This window comes from Eutrema salsugineum, unplaced genomic scaffold (genome assembly GCF_000478725.1).
Source record: "Eutrema salsugineum unplaced genomic scaffold, Eutsalg1_0 scaffold_11, whole genome shotgun sequence".
Taxonomy (NCBI): Eukaryota; Viridiplantae; Streptophyta; class Magnoliopsida; order Brassicales; family Brassicaceae; genus Eutrema; species Eutrema salsugineum.
The window spans coordinates 5,754,908-5,782,550 of NW_006256901.1; the positions used below are offsets into that span (position 1 = coordinate 5,754,908).

At 36.2% G+C, this 27,643-nt stretch overlaps 4 protein-coding genes across 4 annotated transcripts; 2 read left to right on the forward strand and 2 right to left on the reverse strand.

The window, feature by feature from the left end:
* Positions 1–8,008: 8,008 nt before the first annotated feature.
* Positions 8,009–16,182, forward strand: LOC18025870. Its single transcript, XM_024160659.1, has 4 exons — positions 8,009–8,420; positions 9,857–9,988; positions 10,065–10,489; positions 10,574–16,182. The coding sequence occupies exons 3-4, from the start codon at positions 10,118–10,120 to the stop codon at positions 10,799–10,801; spliced, it is 600 nt and encodes a 199-aa protein (XP_024016427.1). The 5' UTR covers positions 8,009–8,420; positions 9,857–9,988; positions 10,065–10,117; the 3' UTR covers positions 10,802–16,182.
* Positions 8,821–9,177, forward strand: LOC18025872 (putative protein TPRXL). The gene has a single exon (XM_024160525.1). It carries the CDS (start codon positions 8,821–8,823, stop codon positions 9,175–9,177), a length of 357 nt encoding a protein of 118 aa, XP_024016293.1.
* Positions 11,963–14,205, reverse strand: LOC112089770. The gene is made up of 2 exons (XM_024160526.1): positions 13,891–14,205; positions 11,963–13,789 (listed from the first exon to the last, which is right to left on the reverse strand). Exons 1-2 carry the CDS (start codon positions 14,203–14,205, stop codon positions 11,963–11,965), a joined length of 2,142 nt encoding a protein of 713 aa, XP_024016294.1.
* A 3,816-nt stretch (positions 16,183–19,998) lies between the features above and the next one.
* Positions 19,999–21,528, reverse strand: LOC18025871 (DAR GTPase 3, chloroplastic). Its single transcript, XM_024160856.1, has 5 exons — positions 21,308–21,528; positions 20,909–20,995; positions 20,746–20,861; positions 20,421–20,642; positions 19,999–20,330 (listed from the first exon to the last, which is right to left on the reverse strand). Exons 2-5 carry the CDS (start codon positions 20,987–20,989, stop codon positions 20,147–20,149), a joined length of 603 nt encoding a protein of 200 aa, XP_024016624.1. The 5' UTR covers positions 20,990–20,995; positions 21,308–21,528; the 3' UTR covers positions 19,999–20,146.
* Between the last annotated feature and the right edge of the window lie 6,115 nt (positions 21,529–27,643).

The following is a 27,643-nucleotide window of genomic DNA, read 5'->3' on the forward strand; positions in this document are numbered from 1 at the left end:
ACGAGATGCATATTGCAATCTTTAACTTATTCGTATATTCGTGTATGCCCTATTTAATCTATCTATATATTCACATCATACTTTTGTGAACTGCAACTTCATTTGTTACACTGAAAAAAAAATTCTCAATATCCTCCATTTCTACTGCTATGAATAGGATATGTAATCCTTCTGCGTCTAACTTTATTCTATTAAGAATCCTTGGTATAGAACTATAGAGACTAAACCTTTATAACTTCTTATCATACATTATTTGTTTCTTTTTAAGTGTTTTAACAAGTTCTTATGATTGTTTCCAGAAATTATTCAATTTCATCTACCAAGAACAAATTCTCCCAAGCAAAACAAGGTGGACAAACTAATGAAAAATACAAAATTTATTGCTTGGATGAAGTGTAACAAGATATACCCAACTACCAGATTCCTGCTCTACACTGAATTATTTCATCAATTTTTCTGGAATGCCACATTGCATGAGTGGAGGCCATGAGTGAAGGGTTCATGAAATCCAACTATTCTTCAACAGTATTCAATTTATGATGGGGAAATTTTTTATTTGAGTTGTCTGTTGAATATCATTAAAGGTCCTCGCAGTTATGAAGATATCCGAACAGTTAATGGTGTTGTATACGACACATTCAGAGAAGCTTGCTATGCAATGGGCTTATTCCCGGTCAATTAGATTTATATGTCTTTTTTAATATTAGTTTTAAAATTGCATGCTGAATCTTTATTTCAATAAGTTACTTTCATTTTGTTGTTTTTCATCGTCTTAGTTTTTTAAATTACCTTTTATTTGAATATCAGAAATAGTAAGGTAAATCATCTACTAAATACTACATTTTCCATCGTAACATATTACATAATTAATACAACAGTCAACCAATTAAATTTCATTAAATATACCGTAACTTATAATTTATAATTTAGTTAATAAACTGTTATAATTGTAAGTTTAATGTATTGTTGATGCGGATTAATCGTAACTTAGTTGTTAATAAGATAAAATATATCTCAAATTTTGGAAATCTCTAATATAATTTATAAACTTTTTAAATTTCAAATTTAAATGAAATACATAATATAGAAAAATGTGATTTGTTGTTATTTTAGATAATTGCTGCGATGAGATATAAAAAAATCTAACATTCCTGATAATTTGGAAAATTGTAATATTTTCAAATTAAAAAAATATCAATTAAAAGGTTTTTATGTCTTACACAATATTGGATCTCATTCGATATAAATAACAATTTCCTACATAAAGCAAGGACAGTTTTTCTTAAAAATTCCATTGAATAATAAAAAATCAATAATAGCAAAAACTTATGGAAAACGGTATACATTTCTCATTACCTACTGATCAAAATTACTTGTATTTCTACTCTATTCAGATTTTGGTATAAAGTATTAACAGTATACTTCCTGTCGAAAGTGAGCATTCACAAGTAATATAATTATAATAACTCTGTGGCGACACAATGAATATAACAACTTTTTCTGATGTGATTCTCGACAGATGCACAAGAAATTTTATGTAGGAAAAAGTGTATTTTTCTTTCATGTAAACATATTTTTTGTACGTCTGTCTGAGGATCACATCAGAAGAATAATTGAAGTATGGGTTTTGTTTGAGTAAGTAATTGTTTGCTTGGTTAGTTGATCAAAATTTTCTTATGGGGTGTATATATAGAATTCTTAGAGAGTGATTCCTCATTTTTCTTCGCTCTGTTTCATATTCCCCAAAAGTCGTTTATAATTACAACATATTAAATAACATTTGACTGATTTATCACCATTTCCAAATGAATTTACATTTCCAAATAAATGAATACATCTTCACATATAATTTATAAAATATGTTCATATATGTCACATTTCGATGAATAACTTACGATTTACGAACATAAAATAATGTTTGTATTCATAGTTACATGTATTCTTCATCTACACTTTCTTCATTATACATACCTAATTATAATTACTTAATCAGTTATACATCACTTATTGTTTATATTTACATCAAACAAATTATAGCCAATTGTAAGACACAATCTAATTCTTGAACTAATAACATACCATTCGACCCAAATGTGGTAACATTGTACCCACACAACACTGTCAATTATCAATTTTATAAAATTTGACCCAATAAACTTAACAATATACCCAATACAAATAAAATTTATAAAAACATTCAAGCCCGCACCAATATCCTATTTTTTGTTTATGATTTAAACATCGAGAATTCATTGAATAACACTATATTGTACCAAAATTTTCTTATCATTATTCTCTATACAAGCTCTTTTTCATCCATGCAGTGTTCAAATCTAATCCATTTTTTTTTTGTAGCCCTTATCAAAAAATGAAGAAAACAAATATAATTATAGTAACATGTTTTTTTTTTCCTTTTATAAACTTTGGAAATTCCGACCTAGAATCTCTTCCGGTGCCATTAGAATTATTAAAAAAAGTTGTGTACCATTTTTTCACTCTGATCTACACCAAGCTAATCAATTAATAGTTTTTTTCAGTTTTTCTTTCCTTTTACATCTGAGTTTTATATACTAATATTTTCGACTAAATTTGAATTAAATTTCATATAAATATATCATTCAAAACTACTTTGAGGGAAACTACTTTTTTGGGTGAAGATACAAAGGGCTGTTGGTTTTAAACTTATAAAACGTTTAGTTTAGTTTTTTTTACAAATTAATCAGATGAAAAGTAATTAAGGATTAGACTTAATAAGCCCAAATGGATAAAAAAAGAGAGAACATTATCATTTTGTAATATCCAAACTAAAATCTGCAAAGACTAACTATCGTGAAAATTTCACATCGGTAGTTAGAGAATTTATGAGATAATATATTAAAGGTAAGAGCCAATCCATTTATTGTCAATTGGTTTTAATTTGAAAGCCCATAAATCCATATTTAACATGGTATCAGAGCCACTCAATCTTTTGGTCCTTCCAGATTGGAGGTCTCCCCGTGGATGCTTGTTCCCACAATGTTGAAGTGGACCAATAAAAAGTTAAAAAGTTTCCGAATTCTATTATTATTTTTGAAAATTATTAAAAATAAAGAAGTTATATATAACATTTCTATTAATAATAAAAAATAAAATAAATAATATTAAATATGAAATTTTAAATTTAAATTAGATATATACACACATATTAGAGACTCTTACATTAGCATCCAATTTTTCTCACATAACTATAATAAATTTTAAGTTTTTTTTTTCTGTGTGTGCAACCATTTCAAATAAAACAAAATATTTAGGTTTCACTAACGAAAGAGTCATTACAACGTAAAAAACCAATTTGACTAAACTATATGTTTAACTATTAGCTAAATTACAAGGAATATAATGAAAAAAATATATAAACAAAACCACTACAAACCGCTTTAATATTGAAAAAACCATAAAATTTCCAAAATTTGGCCACCGAATTTGAGAAAAACTATACATTCCAAGCAGATAAACACTTTTGAAAAACGAAACACTGAAAATAGAGAAAGAGGTTATGTCATTAGGAAGAATGAGACTAAGATATCCAAGGAAGATTTTTGAAATAACATTGCATATGATAGAATTTTAATAACCAAACCTGAACCACAAAAGTAACAATTATCTGATCAAGCAGCATTCAAATACATTCGGTAAGCCTCAAAACAAGGAGGAGAGACTAACATCACTTATCGCAACGTGCCTCGTGTGAGATTTTCTAGCTTTAATTTATTAATCTATTACTAATAAAAGTTAAAGATATATGCCTCTAAGAGTGTCCACATATGATTTAAAAATTCAATTATATTGGTTCACATGAATATTTAAAATTAAAAAAAATATAATTTAAAATATATTGTTTAACAAAAAAATATATTTAAAAAAAAATTAAAGCTATATGCCTCTAAGGACATCCACATAAGATTTAAAAGGATAATTTGATTAGTCCACATCAATAACTAAAATTAAAAAGTTTCTAAATTATAAATTTACATTGTTAATACAAAATAATATAGAAAAAATTGTTAAGTAAAATTATTCTATTATTAGTAACAAGTTAAAGCTATATTATTTTCAAGACATTTACATCAGCATTTAAAAAATTAATTTTAGTCATATATATTAAAATTGTAAATTAAAATTTTTTCATAATTCTAATATTATGGTTAAGAAAATAAATTTAAAAATAAAGAAATCTTTATTAACAACCAAAAAACTAACATGATATTAAAATATCAATTTTCACTGTATAAGTTACAAATTTAATTTATTATCAAGAAAAAAATATATGCTACTTATACAAGTTTAAGTTACTTGATTTTAAAGTTTTTCACGTAAAATTTTAAATAACTAATAATTATGATTTATATTCATCTAATTTTTTCACATATGCAAAACATATTTCTACATAATCTCATGTAATATATTATGTAAAAATGATCGAAAAATACATTTTGTATATTCGACTTGGAATTGCAATAGATTAATGTAGAAGTTCTTAGTTTTGAGTTGTTCAATTTGTTATTTCATTTTTTGAAATTTGTATGTATTAAATTGTACCGGTTTCGCCTACTTAATAATTAGTGGAAATGAGAATGAAAATGATGAGACTAAATATAATCATACAAAAAGTCTTTAAAATAAATAAATATAATATATTCAATGAAAAAACAGATATAACAAGAATAAAAGTGAACAAAATGAAACAAAACATTCTTATTAAAAGAGATGACGGATAATCATTGAATTTTTTTTTAAAAGTTTACACAACCAATTGACAAAAATATATATTTAATTTATAAAATTTGTGTGATTTTATTCATTTCATATTCAACTTTTTGTTTTGGTTAAAAATTTAAAGTTGTTATTAATCTAAAAAAAAACATTTTATTTATTATTATTTTTTTAAATTTAATATATTAAAATAAAAAAAATTTATTGGTTAAACAAGAGAACAAAAAAGATTAAATTTTAAAATTATTATTTTTCTTTGTTTTTAAAGAACACATATATAATTGGAATAAAATAAAAATGATGAAAAAATATATCTTTTGATTTAAAGAAATGAATGTATAATATTTTATCATCATGTCAATATTATGTTTAAAAAGTAGCATTTGATTAATTTAGAAAATTTTTAGTTGGTTTGGGTATACTAACTTATAAGTATTTAACCAAATAATACATTTTTGAAATATGAAATTTTGTATATAGATTCAAAACAAAACCGTTAAAACTTCATAATTTATTTAAAAAATTATTAGATTAACATCATAATATTTTTAATATATTATTAAAACACTAATATATATATATATTTATTTTAATAAATATAATTAATTGCATATAAATTTTATCAACAAAATACCTACACATAGCATGACAATATTTAGTGATATATAAAGGGTAAGAGTCAATCCATTTATCGCCAATTGGTTTTAACACTACCAACATTTTTTAGACTGGATATTTTAATGTTAAAAAATAGCTAGTGGCCCTTCTAGCTTTTAGAATCTTGACGAGGAATTAACTTCTCACGATGACTAAGAAACAAAAAAATAAATGAGAAAGACAGTTCCCGGTTTGGTCCAAACCGGCGGCATCCAAATTATCCTTCACCGATACTTCACCTGTGGCTTCCAGACGCCTTCTCTCTCTCTCCTATATAATCCTACTCGCGAGTTAACTAAATATCACATCTTCTAAATAATTGATCGAGTGAATACTGTATGTCCATAAATCAAATCCAACAAAACTAAACTACAACCTCAAATTTTCACATATCTACTCTTCAGTGTTTTAATATCTGGATTAGTCTTCGATTAAACTTGTATATCTGCTAATCTGCTATCTAGTTGATAATTCGATCTGGTTAGATTTTCTAATTTTTTTTTTCAAAAATTTATGACAACTTCACTATGTGCGGTTATGTTTTCACATATTTTAGTATAATATTGCAAGGTGACCTTTCAATCACTCACAAACAATTTGGCTTGAAAAAAATAGACTCAAAGCATGGTAACTGTTCTAAAGATAGGAATCAGCTATTTAAGCTAAGAGAGAGTGTTAAAAAGGGAGTTTAGCTCAAATATATTTAGTATCCACAAGTTCATTCAAGCATGCATCATATGATAATTTCAAATCAAGTTAAAACTCTACTTGCTAAGACTGAGTTTAATTCACAGTTTTGCTTTAATCAAGACCTAAACAATGGTGTACAAAATCCAAAATTTGTTCATCTTTAATTTTAATTTCTTGAGTGCATTAGAAAACTAAGAATTTGAGCATTGTACAAACTAGCTAATTGTGGGTTGGAGAAAAAAAGAAAGCACAAAAATGTCGAGTGTCGAAATACTGAAGGCCAAGTTCAACGCAGCGGTAGCTGAGTTTATTCATCATGTCTTGGTCTCTTTTGACGAGTATTTCTAGGGATAGACAGATCTAACCGAAGCCAGGGAAGCCATATCCACATTACGGAATGAGATAAAATTGTCCTCAAGTTTCAGGGCCATGAGTACTTCACCAAAACTCCGTCCTCCATCGATGTTTCTCTGCTAGCTCCGGCCGATGGTTCTCCTCTAGCTCCAGCCGACGGTTCTCCTCCAGCTCTAGCCCAGTGAAGGATTTGTGACGGTTCTCTTTTTCTTTATATGAAATAATGGTGTGTGTGGCTTTTTTTTTAATATTGAATAAAATCTGTGACTTTTTATGGAAATAAAAACTAGCTAATTGTGATACTTATGCATGGACAACTCATCATAACTCCCAATGCATAATGCAAATTGTTGATATGTAATATCACACTAAGGGGTAAAATAGTAATATTCGAATCAAAAGTCTCGTTTTATTAGAAGATAGTTCGGAAAAATACAACTTGAGTTAAGGTCGTCGTAATTCCGACGACCTCGTTAGCAAAGGAAGAACTCGAAATAAAGTTGACGATCTCAAAGTTCTTCAAAGGTCTCTCTCTGCTGTTGATTTGCGGATGCCTCGAATGAATGAAATTCTCCCCTATTTATACGAATTCTAAAGCGGTTTGAGAAGAACTTTCATTTTCCTTCTCGATATGGGATTTAACATTTTCTTCCTCGATATTTTCGGAAATCCTCCGTGAAATTCGGGAAAGTCGGCCAATTTTTGTAAATTGGGCTTTAATGGGCCTTCTAGAAAGTCGTATGTCGGCCCATCCGATTTAACGTCGATTCCAATCTTCGTAAACCGAGGTCTCTCCGGGCCGGTCTCGATTAATACCGAGTTAAACCGGGGGTGCGAAGTACACCACCAATAGTAGGTCCCCCCCTCAGTTCGTCGAAGGAGTTTTTTTTATATGAGTTCGGCGAAATTCATGGATTCTTTTAACTCGGTTTGGATTGAGACCGGAAATAACTTAGCGGAAAAAATCTCGTACCGCTTTTATCTGGTGCCACTTGGCATAACCTCCATCTTTTGACTGCTTCCTTGTACGGACTCTATTCAGTGCGGGCTTTCTAACGGGCCTCAATCCTCTATAAATACTCCTCTTCATTTTCACTTCTTCACTTCTTCTCCACCATTTAAGGTATAAAGTTCTACCTTCTCTCTAGAATTTTCTCTCTCTATTCCTTTTTTTTTAGTTCGTTTTTCTTTAAGTTCGGCGATTTTAATTGTTTGTATCACAACCCAAAATGGGCGACCTGCCCCATTTTCTTTTAAAGCTTAGTGGAACTCATTTTATGAAGCCCACTTTGTGAAGCCCAATACCGAAATGGCTGACCTTCATTATCAGCGAACTTACAACCCAATATTTCCATCCGACCTTCATTTTGTGAAGTCCACTACGTTGGAGCCCATTTCTTTTTTTAATTTGCTGACCCTTGCAACTTGCCAACTCCCTTTTTTGATATAATTATGCTGTCTCCTTTTTCCTTTATCTACGTCGCCTTTTGTCTTCAAAACTAGATTTACTTTTTTTTTAATGAGCTGTCCTCCACTTCCACTTGCTTTTTCCTTTTTCTTTTTTACAGAGACTCAACTCCTTTCTTCAATGATAATGATCGCCATTCCTCTTTTTTTATTGAGCTCCCTTCTTCAAAAATGATGGCGATCTTCTTTTTTTTTTTTAAATAGTGTCATCCTTCTTCTTTCCTTTACCTAAGTCGCCTCTTTCTTCAAGACCAGATCTCCCCTTTTTTTTTAAATGTCGCCGACCCTTCCTCCCTTGTTCGCCGAGTCTCTCCTTCATCTTAATTAAGCTCACCTGCTTTCATTGAGGTCAAAGCAAATTATCCGACCTACTCATCGCTGCTATTTTTAAAGTCGCCGGCGACCTCTTTGGAGCAGATCTGCCTTGTCCGTTTTTGAGATCTCTAATTACAGACCGACCTCCGTTACATTCAGCTGCTGCGGTTCGACCTGCTATCGAGGTGTATGCTTATAAATTATCTTTTCTCCCTTCCCTTTTGTATGTTCTTCCAAAACTTTGCTGAACTTGCTCCTATATCTGACCTCTCTATTATTTTTTTTATCCGAGCTTGAATCCATCCGATCTGTCTTCTGTTTTTTTTTAAAACTTGATTTGCTCAAGTTTCTAGACTGATCCGATCCCCTTATCGGTCTTCTTTGTTAAGCACCACTTTGAAATCAGCGTTTTTTTGTTGTTGAGTTCCATTTCGCCAAAATTGATTTGTTCATACTTCCAGAACTCTCTTCCTCACCAGCTTATGGTCTCCATTTTTTTGTCGACCTTGTTTCTACTTACCCCGAACTACTGTCCAATGAAACCTTCTGATGTTTCCTCTAAATTTCATTCATCGATTCTCACAGATGTCTCCAAACTCGACCGATTCTACCAGTTCTTCCAGTTCAGATTCTTCAAGCTCTTCCAGCTCGCCTGATTCCTCGCCGAGCCAGAGTGGTCCTACTGAAAAACGAGTGGCTTCTCCTGCACCTGCTCCATCCGATCCGACTTCGTCTAGTTCCTCCAATTCTTCTCAATCCTCGCCGAGCCAGAAAGATCCAAAAGGAAAACGTGTAGCTACCTCGGGTTCACCGTCCTCGTCTAGTTCTTCCCCGACATCTGAGGAGGTCAGCCCATCCCAGCCTAATGACGAGATTGGAGTGGGCCAAGTCTCTGACGATCTTGACAAGGCGCTTAATGTCGAAGTGAGTCAGCTTAACTAGACGGAGAGCGAAGGAATGGTTCAGTTGGACGGAGTTGATCTTGAAGCTTGGCGAGAGATCGTCTTAGGTATTCTTGCGATTCGTCGTCAAATTGTTACTCCTACGGTCAAAGCCTCTTGTTCTGATAATAAGAGCATTCTTAGAGCTTTAAAGGATGCTGGGGCTTCAAAGATCGGTGTCAAGAAACCAAAAGATTTCCAAAGACCATGGGATGCTCCCGAAGGTTACATATACGTTTAAGAGGACTATTTCCGAACTTGCGGACTTCGCTTTCCAATTCCCAGTCGATTGATTGGATATTGTAATCGTAGAGGAGCCGCCTTGTCTCAGTTGATGCCGGCCTCTGTTACTAATTTCGTTGGACTTCAGACCCTTGGGTCAGACATCGATTTTGAGGTCACAATTTCGGTATTCGAAGACTTGTGTCAAATGAAGAAGAACAAGAAACCATGGTACTTCTCTGCCTGTACGAGATCGGGTTTCAATCTTGTTACTGGACCTAAGAGTAGCAACTACAAGGATTGGGAATCAAAATACTTATCTTCGTGTTGATTCTTCATCCTTCGAGAACCCTCACACGCGTTTTCGAACCGATTGGACGACTTCTATTGGTATCTGATTGTTTGACTGTTTTTCTTTGTGCTTTAAATCGCTTGCTAATCTTTTGTACTTCTTGCAGGTCGCCATCAGTCGAGCTGGATTAGTCACTCTGGTGTTACACAAGCGGTTATCGATCGTTTTAGTGCAGCCGGGAAGAAACGTTGGCCTGCTGCTTACGAAGATTCGATAGCTCATCGGGAAAAATGTCGTGGTAAGTCTTTATTCCTCTTTGCTTTATATGGTCGGCCTGAAATATTAGAACTAACTGGGTTTCTAAATTTTTGCAGCGCAAGCAACTCAGAAGCCAAAAACTTCCAAACCTCACAAATCCTGCAAGAAGATGAATCTTGACAAAATCCCTAATCTCTTTGCAAAGAAATCAGACGAGGCTCTCGCCGAGACCGTTGTTCCAACCGGTTCCGAACAGAAGAAGGAAAGTCTGAAGAAGACGAAGAAGTTGAGAAAAGCTACTTCATCCAAGAGGATTGATGACGAAACAGCTGCTGAGGCCAATGTTGGGAATACTGGCGTCGAAGGTGATCCTACCGATCTTCCTACTCTCGAGGTCTCAAAGAAGAGGCCATCTCGGAGTGATAGATCCGGGGAACTTCCGCAGTCTGATCGTGCTGAGAAGAGGACGCGAACACTTCCTCCGGCGAACGCTTTCTTTTTCTCGGACAGATACAAGACGATTTCCAAGTTGTCTTCTGATGTAAGTTTAAGTTCTCATCTTTTCTTTCTTCCACTTTGTTTTTTTTTTTAGTTTACTCACCTACTGTATTGACATTGCTTTCAGCTTACCGCTCGGGCGGACGAGATCATTGCTGAGTATGACCATGCTTCGACTGTCTCGAAGACTAAGATCTCCGAACTTGAAGGTCGTGTGGCTAACATGAAAAAGATTGCCGTGGAGAAGAAAGCAGCTGCTTCGAAGAAACCTCTGAGTTGCAAGCCGAGATTTCTGATCTCAAGGGACAGATTGTCGAACTTGACGCCAAACGAGATTTGCTATCAAAAGAGTTGAAGGAAGAACAAACACGGCTTAGAGGGGCTCGGAACAGAGCACTTCGAGGGTGGAAAACGGCGACTGAAAAGTGCCAAGTTCGAGTCGAGAAGTCGAACCGGCGTCGTTCCGAGATTGAAGCGCAAATGGAACCATATCTCGAGTATAACCAGCTTTGCGGGATTCTTAGTTTTTGTGATGAATACGGTCTGAAAGGCGGTGCGATTTCTCCATCTGTTATCAGCGAGCTTGAGAGGCGCAAGGCAGACATTATGTTATGAGGTCGGATTTTCTAGGATCTTGTGCTTTTCATTAAATACTTGTGCTCGAGTTCAGTTTAATGATTCTGAACTAGGGAGGATTTGACTTTTCGAACTGTGAGTTCGGCCTATTTTGCAAGTGTTGAAAACTTGGCTTACATTTTGCGAGTGTTGAGAACTCGGCTTATATTTTGCGAGTGTTGAGAACTCGGCTTATGGTGCGAATCTGAGGTGTTCGGCTTAATTTTTTCGAGTTCAATGAACTCGGCTTGAAACCCAAGGGATCGAGTTCTCTCGTGCTGGAAGGACGGAGTTCGAAAGAAGCGTTTCCTTGTAAACACACGATAAAACTCCAGGTTTCCTAGATCGAATCGGAGTATGCGGGATGAGCCCGGCTTATTGTTCTCAGATGACCTAGGAGTAAGTAATGTGGGACTGGCCTCGGCTTTAAAAATTGTGGATTCTTTCACCACGGCGCCATGTGGACGCTTGCGAGACGGATCTCGGCTTTTTGAGGTTGCATTGTTGAGAAATGCTATCGAATGTCTGGCCAGGACATCGATGTAAATACCGATGAGTTTGGTTGCGACTGCGAACATAGGAGTTCGGCTTAACAGATACTTAGAAAAATTAAATTTTATTGATATCATAGCTGAACTCTTGACGAGCTGCCTACGTACCCGCGAAGGGATCAAGCCATTCGTAGTTCATGTTACAATGTTTAGAGCTCGTAGAGTGTTCTTTTTTTCTTTTTTTTTTGATCGGGTTACCGACCTAATAGTAGACCTAATAGTAGTATCTCTTCAGATTCATCGAATTCCACGATCTCGGAATTGAAGTTCCATCCATCTTCATGAGTTGATAAACACCTGGTTTTACGACCTTCATTATCTGATACGGGCCTTCCCAATTGGCACCGAGCTTACCAACGTTTTTTTCCTCGAACTTTCTTGTTGTAGTATCGCGCCGCCATGTGTTGATAATTCTGAATTCGGAGTAATGCTTGGTCGCGTTGCTCTTCTAGTTCATCAAGTTTGTCGTACATCATTTGGTCGTTAGTTTTGGGATCTTGAGTGAGCATTGTCCTTCTGATGGTCGGAATTGAAATTTCAGCTGGGCAAAGAGCCTCGACACCATATGCTAAGGAAAAGGGAGATTGTCCTGTTAATCTTCGAGGTGTTGTTCGATGCGACCATAATACTCCGTCGAGTTCGTCAGACCAAGTTCTTTTCTTTTCAGCGAGCCGTTTTTTTAGGCCGTATATAATAGTTTTGTTTGTCGCTTCTGCTTGACCATTGCCCTGAGGGTACCTAGGTGTAGAGAAGTTCAATCGAATTTTCCATTCAGCGCAAAAGTCTTGAAAAACGGCCGAAGTGAACTGAGATCCGTTGTCGGTGTCAATCTCATAAGGAATCCCTTGTCGACAAATGATGTTTTTCCAGACTAATTTCTTGACCTCGTTTCCGTGTATTTCTGGGTAGGCTTCGGCTTCGACCCATTTGGTAAAGTAGTCCGTCATGACGAGGACGAACTGCTTTTGAGTAGTGGATCGGCAAAAAGAGCCTATGATGTCCATCGCCCATCGCATAAACGGGTAAGGAGCTGTGGAGGTTGTTAACAGTTCGGTAGGAAGGTTGATTATTGGGCCATGCCTTTGGCACCTTTCACACTTAGCGACAAATTTTTCGCAATCTGAAACCATAGTAGGCCAGAAGTAGCTTGCCTTCTTTATCTTCAGGGCGAGAGACCGACCTCCAGAGTGATTCCCACCTGATCCTTCGTGAACCTTTTTCATAATTTCCTTAATCTCTTTGCTGGATACGCAGATGAGAAGAATTCCTGCTGCGCTCCATCGGAATAGGCCGTCCTTGATCATCATATACCGAGCCGCACACATTTTTAGTCGGCATGCTTCCCATTTGTCCGGTGGTAGCTCTCCATTCGCTAAGTATGCTATAATTTCTTGCGTCCAATCTGGAGGTACTTCCTCATCGTTTTCGTCCACATTTAGTGGGTCGTGACGACCTTTGGAAGGAAGTTGAGAATCGCAGAAAGCGTGAAGGTGTTGTGCGCCGATTTCCTTTGCAAGACGGAGGCCGGCGATAAGTGCCTCGTATTCGGCTTCGTTGTTAGACGCTGGAAAGTCTAAACGAAAGGATTGTTCCAACAGTTCGCCGGTCGGTGTTTTAAGCCGAATACCAATTCCAGATCCTTTGTAGGATGACGATCCATCAACGTGAAGCACCCATTTTTCAGCTTCGGTTAAGTCGGCTTTGACGAGTTCGGGTGAAAGTTCAATCAAAAAATTGGCTAACACTTGTGATTTTGCGCTAGTCCGGTTTTTGTACTCAATGTCGTACTCGCTTAGTTCGATAGCCCACTTCGCAAGACGTCCTGACTGGCTAGGATTGTGCAAGATAGCGCGGAGCGGTTGGTCGGTGAGCACCGTGATGGAGTGTGACTGAAAGTAGGGTCGGAGTTTTCGTGCCGAGGTGACAACAGCCAACGCCAATTTTTCTAAGGTCGGGTATCGTGACTCCGCGTCGTTGAGTGCTTTGCTTGTGTAGAAAATTGGCTTCTGCTCGCCACGATCTTCTCTGACACGAACGCTACTGACAGCCGAGACAGATACTGCGATGTACAAATACAGGGTCTCGCCGTCCTCTGGTTTGGCTAAAATCGGAGGAGTAGACAAGTATTCCTTCAATTGTTTGAATGCGTGTTCGCAGTCGTTGTTCCACTCAAGATGCTTATTGCCATGAAGGATTTGGTAAAAAGGTAAGCATTTGTCCGTTGATCGAGAGATATGAATCTATTTAGTGCAGCAATTCATCCTGTAAGCTTTTGGACTTCGCGCTTCGTGGTCGGGGATGGAAGCTCGAGGATCGCCGTTATCTGTTTTGGGTTAGCTTCGATCCCTCTCCGAGTCACAATATATCTGAGAAATTCACCGGACGTAACTCCAAATGTACACTTAGTAGGATTTAGCTTCATGCCAAGTATCTCGAAACAGGTTTGGAGATGTCGGACATGATCTTTGGCGAGAAGAGACTTGACGAGCATGTCGTCAATGTAGACTTCCATGGTTCGGCCGAGCTGACTGGCAAACATTCGGTTAACAAGTCGTTGGTAGGTCGCCCCGGCGTTCTTTAGCCCAAACGGCATGACTTTGTAACAATAAATTCCGCGATCCGTGATAAAAGAAGTCTTTTGGTGGTCTTCTGGATGCATAAGTATTTGATTATAATCGGAGAATGCGTCCATAAACGAAAGAAGTTCGTTTCCTGCGGTCGCCTCTACCAGACGATTAATATGTGGTAAAGGGAAACTGTCTTTGGGACAAGCTTTATTCAGGTCGGTGAAATCAACGCAAATTCTCTATTTCCCGTTCTTCTTTTTGATGACGACGGGATTAGCAAGCCAATCTGGATATCGAACTTCAGTGATAGATCCTGTTTGAGTCGCTCGACTTCGTCATTAACGGCTTGTGCCTTTTCAGGTCCAAGTTTGCGTCTTTTTTGTATGACGGATTTGAAAGTAGGGTCGATATTGAGTTCGTGGCGTGCCACCTTTGGATCTATGCCCGGCATATCGCTGATCGACCATGCGAAGGTTGTCACGTGCTTGCGGAGGAACTGAAGTATAATTTCCCTGATTTCTGGATCCAGGTCGGCACCTATACCGACCTATCTTTCAAGGAAAGTCTCGTCGATGCTGACCTGAACTACCGTTTCTTGTGGTGGCTTCTGCTTTTGAGTTATTGGGTCGGACTTCGCGCTGATGGCACACGATTGATTAGCAATTCGGAGCTTGCATTCATTAATGTAACATGATCGAGCTGTAGCTTGATTTCCACGAAGTGTATAAATTCCTCCTGGAGTTGGAAATTTGACGCACTGATGATAAGTAGAAGCTACTGCCTTCATTGCATGGAGCCAAGGCGTTCTGAGGATGGCGTTGTAGATTGCTGGTGTCTTCATGATGAAGAACTTAACAGTGTTTGCAACACCCGCAACGTAGATCGGTATTTTGACTGTACCGACTGTCATGGTTTGCTCGCCCGTGAATCCTGTTAACGGTTCGATGTCCGCCTTAATTTTTTTCTTAGGAAAATCCATCTGCTCGAGTGTATCTCGGAAGATGACGTTAACCGAACTGCCAGTGTCGATCAAGACTCGACTTACTTCGACATCGTCAAAGAGTAGGTCGACTACCAGAGAATCGTTGTGTGGCATTTGGAGACCGATTGTATCCGCTTCTGTGAATGCAATGGCTGGTCCGCTCGTCGTTGTTGTGCTGAATTTCGACGCGGTAATCGCCTGTCGACTATACTCTTTTATCCCCCGAACTGAGTAGTTGCACATCTCGAGTTTGCCCATGATAAAGTTGACTCGTTTCCTAGGTTTTGGTACATGGGTGTCTGTGTTGTTGTTTTCCCGACCTCGTTTTTGCTGCTCGGGTCTGGCTGGTTGTGGGTGATCTGTTTCGGTTGTACCAGCGGTGTCTTGGATCCTTTCGTTTATGACTGTATTAGGTCGCTCTTGCTTTTCATTGTTGCGTCGGACTGGAGTTCGGCGAACATCGTCCATTGAAATTGATCCTTTTCTGAATTGTTCTAGGAGGTAATCTTTCAAGTGTCGGCATTCTTCGGTGCTGTGTCCTTTACGGTTGTGTAATTCGCAGAACAATGTCTCGTCTTGATCGTCATTACCGCGAATCCATTTGTTGTTCCATGGTCGCTGTGGTTGAGCCGAGTTGACATTGTTACTTGCGAATTTTCGTCGATTGTCGAATCTTCTGTCGTAGGTCTGACGTGGCTCGTTATTGTCATTTTTAGGTCTCTCTTTTGGGTCGACCTGCTTTTGTGAAGATTTTCTCTGATCGTAGGCAGCCTCTCTTCCTCCTCTGCAATATATGAGTTCGACCGATGGAGTGTGTCCTCGAGTGTAAGCGGTGGGTTGTGTATGATCGCTTTGTGAAAAGATGACTTAATCCGAGTTGCCTTGTGCAAACACTCGAGGGCGGCCTCGTCGCTGACCGTGCAATGGGCAACAACTGACTTGACACATTTGATGAAGTCGCGGAGACTCTCGTTTTCTCCCTGAACCATTCGCCATAGTTCGGCATTTCGCGTCTTCTGCCCGATAAACATCGAAAAATGTTTAACGAACGCTGTCGAGTTCGGCGAAACTGTTTATGGAGTTCGCTTCAAGTCGAGTGAACCAATCGAGAGCAACTCCTTGGAGATTTTCAACGAACAACTGACACCTTACTGCATCTTTTTCTTCTGTCGTCCGGAACTGAAAGCGGTTCATGACGATGCCAAAAGATGTCAGAAAATGCTTTGGGTCGGAATCTCCTTCGTAAGTTTTGAGTTTTAACTTCTCAAGATGCCGGACAGGAGTGTTAGCGATTCTAGGAGTGAATGGCGTCTTTTGTGCCTCTTGGATAACGCGATCGATTTCGGGAGCGGCACTGGTTGCTTTGTGAATCTGTGAGGTGATTTCACGAAGTTTGACCTTCATGGCTTCGAAATCATCGCGATTGAAGGTGGATTGAGTGGCTGGGTTGCCAGTAGATCCTAAGGCTGTAGATCGGACTGTTCCAGTTGGGGGTTCCTCTGAGTTGAGGTCGCCAATTAAGTTACGACCTCGCAATGGAGTTTGCGTTTGACTGAGTTTTGCGATTTGTGCCGCCATGACGTCCAAACGTTCATTGTTCTGTTTTGTTATTTCTTGAAACTGAGCTGTTATTGCCTGTAGAATGGCGTTTTGGTCGAACTGTCCGGAGTTCGTTGGAGTTTCCGTATTGTTCGGGTCAGTTCTGTTGGGATTTTCCGGAGTGCTATCGTTGTCGCCATTCCTTGTTTCGGAAGCAGTTAGGTCTGCCATTGCCGAACTTGTTCTTCTTTATCGAGCTAGATTGAAAATATTACTGTAATTCCCCACAGTCGGCGCCAATTGTTGATATGTAATATCACACTAAGTGGTAAAATAGTAATATTTGAATCAAAAGTCTCGTTTTATTAGAAGATAGTTCGGAAAAATACAACTTGAGTTAAGGTCGTCGTAATTCCGACGACCTCGTTAGCAAAGGGAGAACTCGAAATAAAGTTGACGATCTCAAAGTTCTTCAAAGGTCTCTCTCTGCTGTTGATTTGCGGATGCCTCGAATGAATGAAATTCTCCCCTATTTATACGAATTCTAAGGCGGTTTGAGAAGAACTTTCCTTTTCCTTCTCGACATGGGATTTAACATTTTCTTCCTCGATATTTCCGGAAATCCTCCGTGAAATTCGGGAAAGTCGGCCAATTTTTGTAAATTGGGCTTTAATGGGCCTTCTAGAAAGTCGTATATCGGCCCATCCGATTTAACGTCGATTTCAATCTTCGTAAACCGAGGTTTCTCCGGGCCGGTCTCGATTAATACCGAGTTAAACCGGGGATGCGAAGTACACCACCAACACAAACCTATATGATATGCATTCTACACTCAATTTTAATCATGTAAATGCAATTAAATAATTTTTTTGTGGAAAATTTTCAAATTTTTTGATTTTTTGTGTTTTTTTATGCAAATATATGAATGCATGATGAGACTTAAGATGCAAAAATAGAAATAAAATCACAAGAAACATAGATAACAAACACTATCCCTCACACTTAAATCACACAGTGCAATATTGCATGATTAGTTGTCTTTGTAGATTATCCATCTTTATAATTGCCTTTTGTGTGAGCAAACATATGATGAAGATAAAAACTATTAAAACTAACATTTACATTATCAAAATTTATATGATCAACTATTACCTCTAGTACATATATTTAGCCCAATTTCCAATAGCATGAGTTCTTGAGTGATCAATCTGAAGAAATAAGAGATTTGTAATTACAAATTAATTAAAAGTGAGCAGACCCATTTAACATTCGTATTGTTTCTCAATTTTAAAAGTTTTCGAAAATGAAACAAAAATATCTAATCTCTTCCTCTTACTGATGTCTCCTAAACTGACTTTAAGATTATATTGTCGAAAATTTCCTTTTCTGAACAACAATTTTTTTCCTAGCTCTTATTAAATACAACTCCTTTGAATTAGATTTGTGGTTGAAGCTCAAGATCTATCTGAGAGCTTTTTGTTTGTGGTTAAATAGGTGAATTTGTAGATTTAAATGTAAGAAGTGTTCATGAAACCTACTTTTAATGAACCTTAGATTTTCATCTGCGCGCCTATGAGGGATAATTTTTTCATGCAATATTTTCAGATTCTGGTCAGACCTGTTACTCCGAGCAAAATATCCTCACGTCCGCATAGTATAAGTTTTTTTTCTTATACATAATTATTGTATTAAACTAAATTTTACTTATGAAAATTCATTATGTAGACATAATTTTAAGAAATAAGAAACTGATTTATTTTAATATAAAATTATTGAAATTTAAATCTACATTGAGTGTGAACAACATATTTGATTTGTTTTTATCTTTTATATTTTTTTATTTTATAAAAATTTATATTTATCATATGACATAAATAATAAAATTTACTTTTCAGTATCCAAATTTTGATAGATTTTGTAAACTTTGGTATTATGTGAATTTATATTTATATTTAATCAAATTTACATTTATTAATGTTAAAATTGGCTTACATGTTTTATTTTAATATGCCTCGAGCTAGTCAGCCTACTTTATTAGATTTTTTGACAAATTAAACCGCAAAAGCCTGTATTAATAAAAAATAAGTCTAATCCATCCATTATATTATCATTTAATATAAATATTTACTAACTTAAAATATTTGAAATTTTAGGCTTATTGATTATAATAAAAAAATACAATTTAAGATTCTGAGATTATTATTTAAATTTGAATATTTAAGATATTCAAATATTTTAATTAGCTCTATTTAAGAAATCTAAAATAATAATATTTCAAATTTTGGAATTAAATTTCAATATAATTTCGAAATTTTAAATATTATTTAAGATTATTTTATATTTAAATAATAACTAATTAGAATATCTATATATAACCATAATTGTTTTTTTTTAGATTTTTTTTTAAAAGTACTTGTTTGATAACAAGAATAGTAGTTATCAAGGAAAGCCTAAAATAAAGTTTCCTTGTTTGGACATAAAAAATCTCTTTTCAATAGTATAGATTTCCCAACAAATACTGCCAAGAAAACATTCAGGAAATTTTTTCATAAACTAAAGAGTTGGATAAAACATAGTGTTTTCTAAGAGACCATCAAATTTCGTGTTAGGAGCATTTTGTTGAAGTTCGAAGGAATTAAATATAAACAAGTCGCCCATGACTTTTACTGACCATGCACCAGTCAAAAATCAAGACTCGGATCATCGTCCCCCTCAAGATTGTTTCATAATTAATGAATTTTGGAAACAGGGTTGGCCATAGATTAAAGCAGGTAAAACCTTTGCTTTAGAGCGCCAAAAATCTATATATAAGTTAGGGGCATCAATTTTGAAAGCACATTATAGTGCATTGGTTGACTGTTAAAACCATGAGGTTTTTGTCTGTGGTTCGAGTCTTGAAACCGCTATTTAGAGATGTTTTTTTTATAATAAGGCAAACAAAATTTTGGGTTTTAGACATCAAAATCTATTGGGTCAGTCATCTTTGGAAAAAATCTCTAAACCGAAGATTTTAGCTAGAACCAATGTGAACAAAATGATTTGCTCCTTCTAGACCAGCTCCAACCCTGAACTTTATATTGGGTTCATGGGCTTTTTTTTTTTTTTTTTTGAAGAATCATCTCTTGAATGAACCTGGTGGCAAAAAGGACTTCCAACCTTGAACTCCATATGAGGTTCATTAGAATTAAATATATTTTTTTTGAAAATATTTTTTTTTTAAATAACAATTTAAGAAATTTGATATATTATGAAATTAAAAGATTATTCATTACTTAAAATTTTAAACATAAGAAAAAAAGATATTCAACAACCCACTTTTTTTATATCTACGAGTCTTAAATACAAAAACATGTATACATCAAAACATAAACATCATATATATAGGCATTAATAGTTCATAATTTTGAGCATTAAACTCCATAAGCCTCACTTAAGCTGGTATTTGTTTAGTCATTCAGATAGTGACTGGCGTTGTTTCTTGTTGTAAGTGAATGCAACGAAAAGACTTTCTGGTGAAACGGAGTCTTCATCACAATGGATGTCTCTTCAACGAGAAAATCGGTTAGTATTTTAAATGCTGCTTGATGACTATCTCCACCAAACAAGTTAAGACCAAGCGTCTTCACGAATCTGCAAAAGAGAGAGTAAGAATCAAGAAGAAGCTATAAACAATGCTTGCCAGAAAAAAAAAAAGAGATATTCGTGAAGAAGTTTCATTACTTTTTACCGCAGCTACCTTCTAGCTGAATCTTGTATCGGTTGTAAAGAGCCTCTGCGCCTACTTCTAGAATCCGTGTTAGCATCTGTACAAGGATTGCAGCAACATCGGTGAAGTCATAAGCTTTCTCTCCAATGTCATCGCAAGCTGCTTGATCATCAATACGCATAGGAAGCATTCCGGGTGAATCTAACAGATCCAGATCTTTCCCAAGCTTCACCCATCTGTTTACAGTAAGATATAAAAGGCGACCAATGGCAATGATCAACATAAGATAATTGAATGTGCTTGCGAGAACTGAGTGAAGGTTTTAAAAAGCATAATTACTTCATTTCTCTAGTTACGCCTGGTCTTGGAGCTGCAGTGCAGATTTTGCGCTTCAATAAACGATAGATCAAAGATGATTTTCCAACATTAGGGTATCCAATTATTCCAGCTCTAACCTGCATCATCTGAACAGATATAATGGATCATGAAACATTTTACTCACTGATCTGGGGAGAAGTCCTTTTTCTCGTCGTTTCCCATTAACATCACCTGCTAAAGTTTTTGCTAACCGACCTAACTTCATAGCTCCCTACAACCATCACTCAGAGATTATTAAACCAATAAAAAAATCAACCCAAAAGCAACGACTAAAGTTATAGAAACCATACCATCCCAAGTTTGCCATTAGTGAAATGACCTTTATTCCTTGCTTTGCAAAGTATCTAGCCCAATCATTTTGATCATCGTTTGATATCATATCTTCTCTATTTAAATACTCTATTAACCCTAATTTGATTGTAACAAAAACCCCAAATTTTTCCCCCAATTCACGAAATCCTAACTCGACAAAACACAACAAATCATGCAAAATCAAACAGCAGAAAACGACCACACAACTTACCTTGACCTCGCGATTCGATGATCCCTTCCGATTTCGACAAAGTCTCAATGATTTCCCGTGGAAGATTCTCGCCGGAGGAGATGAAACGGACTCGTCGAATAGAAAGAGAGAAGAAAATTTTCCGTCGACAAAAATAAACCCGACATGAAAGAAAATTTTCTCCAAATCTTTCTTTCTCTGGACCAACCAAAACAAAACATGTGGCCATGAACCCCAAGACGAGACGGGCTCTTCAGGTTCTTCTTGAAGGATCAGTTCATCCGAGTTTAGACTTTTTTATAATATTTTAATTTTAAAAAGGTGATAAACCCCTTCCTTAAACCCGCGATGAGTCCGCGTTGGAGGTGGTCTCATAAAGACGACTTTTCTCAACGAGCATGACTACACATGTACGACTTTTTTCAGGAAAGTTATGGTCTAGTGGTCTAAAAATTTTACAATAAAAAAGTCAAACTATATGAAGTCATTGTTCTCTAGGGTAAAAATGGACATACATTCGTAATAAATGAACAACGTGTCAAGCCATACCTCGAAAAAGAAGAAGAGAGAGAAGTAATGCTCTTGACGGATCCACCAGGCTAATGCATCAACAAAGTCAAGCTAATAATTTTAAGCAAGCGCTTACTGAGAGACAACCCATTTGGTATTTTATCTATTCCCTTAAAATTGCATTTTCTATTTTTGTTGCTTTGTTTTTGTTTCTTTTTATTTCAGATTTTAGAAGAAGAATAAATAAGAGACGAGTGAAAATCACAAACTAGAAAACACCTCATCACCGCGGCTGCGCACAGTTCACCTGCGGTGGAGCCAAGATCGACCAGTCCCATGACACTCTCCATTTGGGTGCACTATTATAGTCACACCTCGTGAAGATGATCAACGATAATGGTAAGATCAATCATAACACACTGCAAGGTAAGTACACCTAAACACTCCAAAATTTTCAATCCATTTATATCCCGTCATCTCATAAATTTTTCATACTGGAGACAATATGATTTAAGCCTGGCAGAGGATATTCATCCATTACTAACAAAATTTGGTTTGTTTTAAATTTGTTTTTCATAAAAAAAACTCCCACAAAGACAGAAAATTTCAAAAGGTTTTCAAAGTAGGAACATAAGAAACAATTCTATGATAATTTCGACCAATGTGATTCTACGTTATTTGCTCATGATTGCTCTTTTGGTGATTTAGAACTAGATTAGGCGGTAGTTATAGTACTTGCACTACGTACTCCCACAAGAGGATTTTTATCAATGGAGATTCTTTCTAACATGATATACTAGCTCATTTTAGTTGAACTTAATTTGATATCTATTTTTCTCATCATTGGTTATAGGCAGACATCGCAAGGTACACACTACAAGAAAACAATCGTTTTCAAACGGTCTGTTACGACGGTTTAAAAATTATGGCAAATATACAACGCTTTTACGACGATTTTACGAGGGAAAAACAAAACATCGTAAAACCGTCTTAAAAAATAATCGTCGTAACTTCGATGTATAATTTACGATGCTTTACGATGATTATACATCGATAAAGAGATATTGATATTTATTGCAAAACCATCGTAAATTGGATGTAACATTACGACGAATTTACGACGATCAAAATCCGATGTATAGTTACGACGATTTTACGTCGACAAAGAAGGTAGGTGAAGAACATTTAAAACATGTTTACCTAACAAATGTCGATAAAATATTTTATCGCACAATCGACGTAAAATCGTCGTAATATGAAGGTTGGATGTAAAAGCGATGTAAAAAATCGTCGTAAAAGCGTCGTAAAGTCCGAAATTTTGTTATAAATACATCTTCATTCCTTCTTTCATTCACAACACATCATCATTCAAACATAAGAGCATCAGCATCCTGGAGACCCATTTTAGGTCTCTTAAACCTTAGTATAGTGTTGTAAATTATGATATATTGGGTTGTCCATTGCTGGAAACCCGAATTAGTAGTTATTTCTTTGAAAAAAAGAAGTAATAATATTAAAAAGTTTACTCCATTCACATGGCTACACGTGACACAAGAGACCGTCTCTTTTATTGTCCAAACAATAGAAAGAGATATATAGTATTATTGAGTTTGTTTCAAAATGTCTACATACGAGCTAAGAAGCTAGATGTATATGCATAAAGATTCAGATGGGGTGTTGACAGAAGAATTCAAGAACGGGTTAGAAATATTTATGTATCAGGCCACAAATATGGAGAGAATGAAAGATAGCGGGAAGATGTTTTGTCCTTGTTTGAAATGCAAGAATACGAGGTATACACTAACTAAAACCGTGTGGACGCATTTATTAAATAGAGGGTTTATGCCGCAATATTTTGTTTGGTATCTACATGGAGAAGGATATGGCAGTAATACTCATGGGAATACTGGTAGTAATAGTAATTATCAAAGTCATGTTAATTTTGATGAATCGAATTATGGTCATCAGCCTAATCAGTATCAATCTGATCAAGGTCTAGATCATGATAGGATGCATGAAATGGTGACTGATGCATTTCATGAAACGCATACTGGTAATGTTGTTGAGGAACCTAATGTAGATGCCAAACGATTTTATGATTTGTTAGACAATGCTAATTAGCCAATCTACGAAGGATGTAGAGAAGGTCTGTCTAAATTATCGTTGGCAGCTAGGATGATGTCAATTAAAACAGATCATAACCTGGCTGAGGTTTGCATGGATGATTGGGCTGATCTTCTGAAAGAGTATCTACCGGAGGATAACTTGGCAGCGGCAACATACTATGAAATACAGAAGTTGATTTTTAGTCTTGGTCTATCTTCTGAGATGATAGATGTATGTGTTGACAATTGTATGATTTTTTGGAAAGATGATGATCAGCTGGAGGAATGTTGATTTTGCCAAAAACCAAGATACATGCCGCAAACTGGTGGGCGTAAAAGGATACTGTACCAACGTATGTGGTATCTCCCTATAACTGATAGGTTGAAACGGCTTTATCAATCTGAAAGGATAGCTGCATCAATGAGATGGCATGCAGAACATACACAAGTAAATGGAGAAGTTGTTCATCCTTCAGATGCAAAGGCGTGATAACACTTCAATACGGTATATCCAGATTTTGCTAAGTTCAAACGGAATGTCTATCTTGGTCTATGCACTGATGGTTTTAGTCCATTTGGTATGTCTGGTAGACAATATTCATTATGGTCAGTAATCCTAACCCCCTATAACCTTCCTCCAGATATGTGCATGCAAAGGGAATTTCTTTTCCTTAGTATTTTGGTTCCAGGTCCCAATCATCCGAAGCGAGCTCTCGATGTATTTCTACATCCACTCCTACATGAGTTGAATCAGTTATGGTATACCGGCGTTCGCACATATGACTGTTCAACGGGGAAAAATTTTACTATGCGGGCTGTGCTTATGAGGACAATAAGCGATTTCTCCGCTTATGGTATGCTATCAGGATGGACTACACATGGGAGGTTATCTTGTCCTTATTGTCTTCATCGAACTGATGCGTTTCAGCCAAAACATGGTAGAAAAACCTGTTGGTTTGATTGTCACCGGAGTTTTTACCGGATAATCATCCATATCGGAGGAACAAGAGGTTGTTTAGGAAGAACAAAAGTGTATTTGTCCCTCCACCAGTAAATTTAACATGAGCTGATTTACATGCGCAAATCGAGCATTGGGGGGCAGAGGAAACAGTAACGCGTGGGGGAAACTGGCACACTCCTGCAAATATGCATGAAGGTTATGGAGTTCATCATAATTGGGACAAGAAAAGTATCTTTTGGCAACTACCATATTGGAAAGATCATCTGCTCAGAAATAATCTTGATGTCATGCACATTGAGAAAAACTTTTTTGATAACATCATGCATACAGTTATGAACGTAACGGGAAGAACAAAGGACAATGCTAAGTCAAGATTGGACTTGCCTGATTTATGCAACAGAAGTGAGTTGCATATACTGAGAAACGGGAAAGCACCAGTTCCTGTATTTCGGTTGAGTGCAGATCAAAAATCAGCATTGTTCAAATGGGTTTCATCTGACGTTAAGTTTCCTGATGGGTATGTTTCTAATCTTTCTAAATCTGTTGAGAAGGGGGTAAAGTTTATAGGGATGAAAAGTCATGACTGCCACGTGTTTATGCAACGATTATTTCTATTTGCATTTGCTAAACTCTTGCCCAACAATGTCCATGAAGCTGTTGGAGGCATTGGTGCTTTTTTCCGGGATCTTAGTACATGAACATTATCAGTTGATGTAATAACACAACTGGCATCGAATATTCCAATCTTATTGTGCAATTTGGAAAAGATCTTCCCCCCATCATTTTTTGATGTTATGGAACATCTTCCTGTTCATCTCCCTCACGAAGCAGAACTCGGTGACCAGTTCAGTACAGGTGGATGTATCCGTTCAAGCGTTTCATGAAGCATCTTAAGGGTAAAGCCAAAAACCTAGCTAAAGTGGAAGGTTCAATTGTGGCGGGAAGCTTGACGCAAGAGACTTCGCACTTCACTTCGTACTATTTTGCACCAAAAGTATGAACACGCAAAAGAGCTACTCGTCGATATGATGATGGAGGAGTTGGCCAAACATATGCAGTTGAGGGTGTACCTGACATATTCTCGTTGATCAGACGTCTTAGTGGAAAACTGAAGGAAGTTTGGTGGTCCAATGAAAAAGATTATCACAGTGCACATTTGTATATACTGCTAAATTGCGAAGAGTTATCATCGTATGAGAGGTAAAAAATGTCCACTATCGATATATATCTATCTGTCAATTTTAATTAATTATTAGTTGTTTTTTTCAGCACATTCGTTGATGAAGTTAAAGAATGCATCTCCGGGGTTTCTGAAACTGAAACCAATGATCGTAAAGATCTACACTATGCCCAGTGGTTGAAAGCGCAAGTACGTATAATATATAAATTTAAAGACTTTGATATGGTTGCATGCATATTTGCAAAATCAAGAAAATTAAAGCAAGATTGTTTCTGATTAGGTGGACCCGAATGGTCCGGATGAATTTCCAACATGGTTCCATGAGTTACTACTTGGTCCGATGGCAAAAATAACGACAGCCTCCATGTATTTCACTCGGGGCTATGTTTTTCACACATACCGTCACGGTGCAAAGCGGGCGACAACTAACTATGGAGTTTGTGTGAGGGGTGAAATAGATTTTTATGGAGTTCTGCAAGAAATAATTGAAGTGGAGTATCCTGGATTGTTAAGGCTGAAAACTGTTTTCTTCAAATGTGATTGGTTTGATCCAACTGTTGGAAGAGGGGTACGTCTAAACAAGTTTGTAGTTGTTCACGTGAACAAATCACGACGGTACAACAGGTTTGAGCCATTTATATTAGCTTCTCAAGCAGAACATGTAACATTTCTGCCATACCCCCGAGTTCGATCAACAGGAATATCATGGTTAGCAGTAGTTAAAGTGGCTCCGAGGGGCAAGATTGTAGGGGTTGAGGATGTTCCACTGCAACTGGACACTTGCGTAGATCTGACTGAACCAGATGTTGATGAGGATATTTTCTTAATTGACCCTTAAAACAGGCAAGTTGAAGATCTTCCCAATGTTACATAAGAAGAAGGTGATGATGAGTTTGCTGAAACCGATGATGACGATTTGGCGAAAGACGACGGTGATGGTGACGAAGTAACAGAGGAAGATGAATTTGATTGATTTTCATGCTTGTTTTTAGTGAATGTTTGTTATTATGTAATTTGTAATTGTGTTTGTTTAAATTTTTTTAATGATAAAAATATCGATTTTACGACGGTTTTACGATGATTTTTGTAAACCCTAAACCCAAGTTTAAGTTTTATACCCTGAATGAATAGGGTTTAAGTATTACGATGACTTTATGACCATCCGTCGTAAAATCGTCGTACATTTACGACGATTTTACGACGCGTTCACAAAATTGTCGTAAAATCGTCGTAAGCTTGAAATCCAAGATTTTGAATCTTTTATATTTGATTGGTTTTTAGGTATTTCACAAATGTTTTTGATAAGTTATCTTATTTTATATGAAAAGTATTCAATCTGATCAAAATCAGAAATTTGAAAAAAACATACATATTTACAAGTTCATGCATGTTTTTTTAAATGTTAAGTAAAAGGTTATATATTAGATAAGATGATTTCAATATTTATTATCTCATGTACTAAATCCGTCATACATGCAAAGTTATGAACCTATTGTTATATGTTAGTATATAATAAGCTTTGCGTAGTTCTTTATGCAATAAGCCTTTTGAAAGATTTAGGGTTTGATAACTTTTTTAAAAAACATTGTAAAACCGTCGTA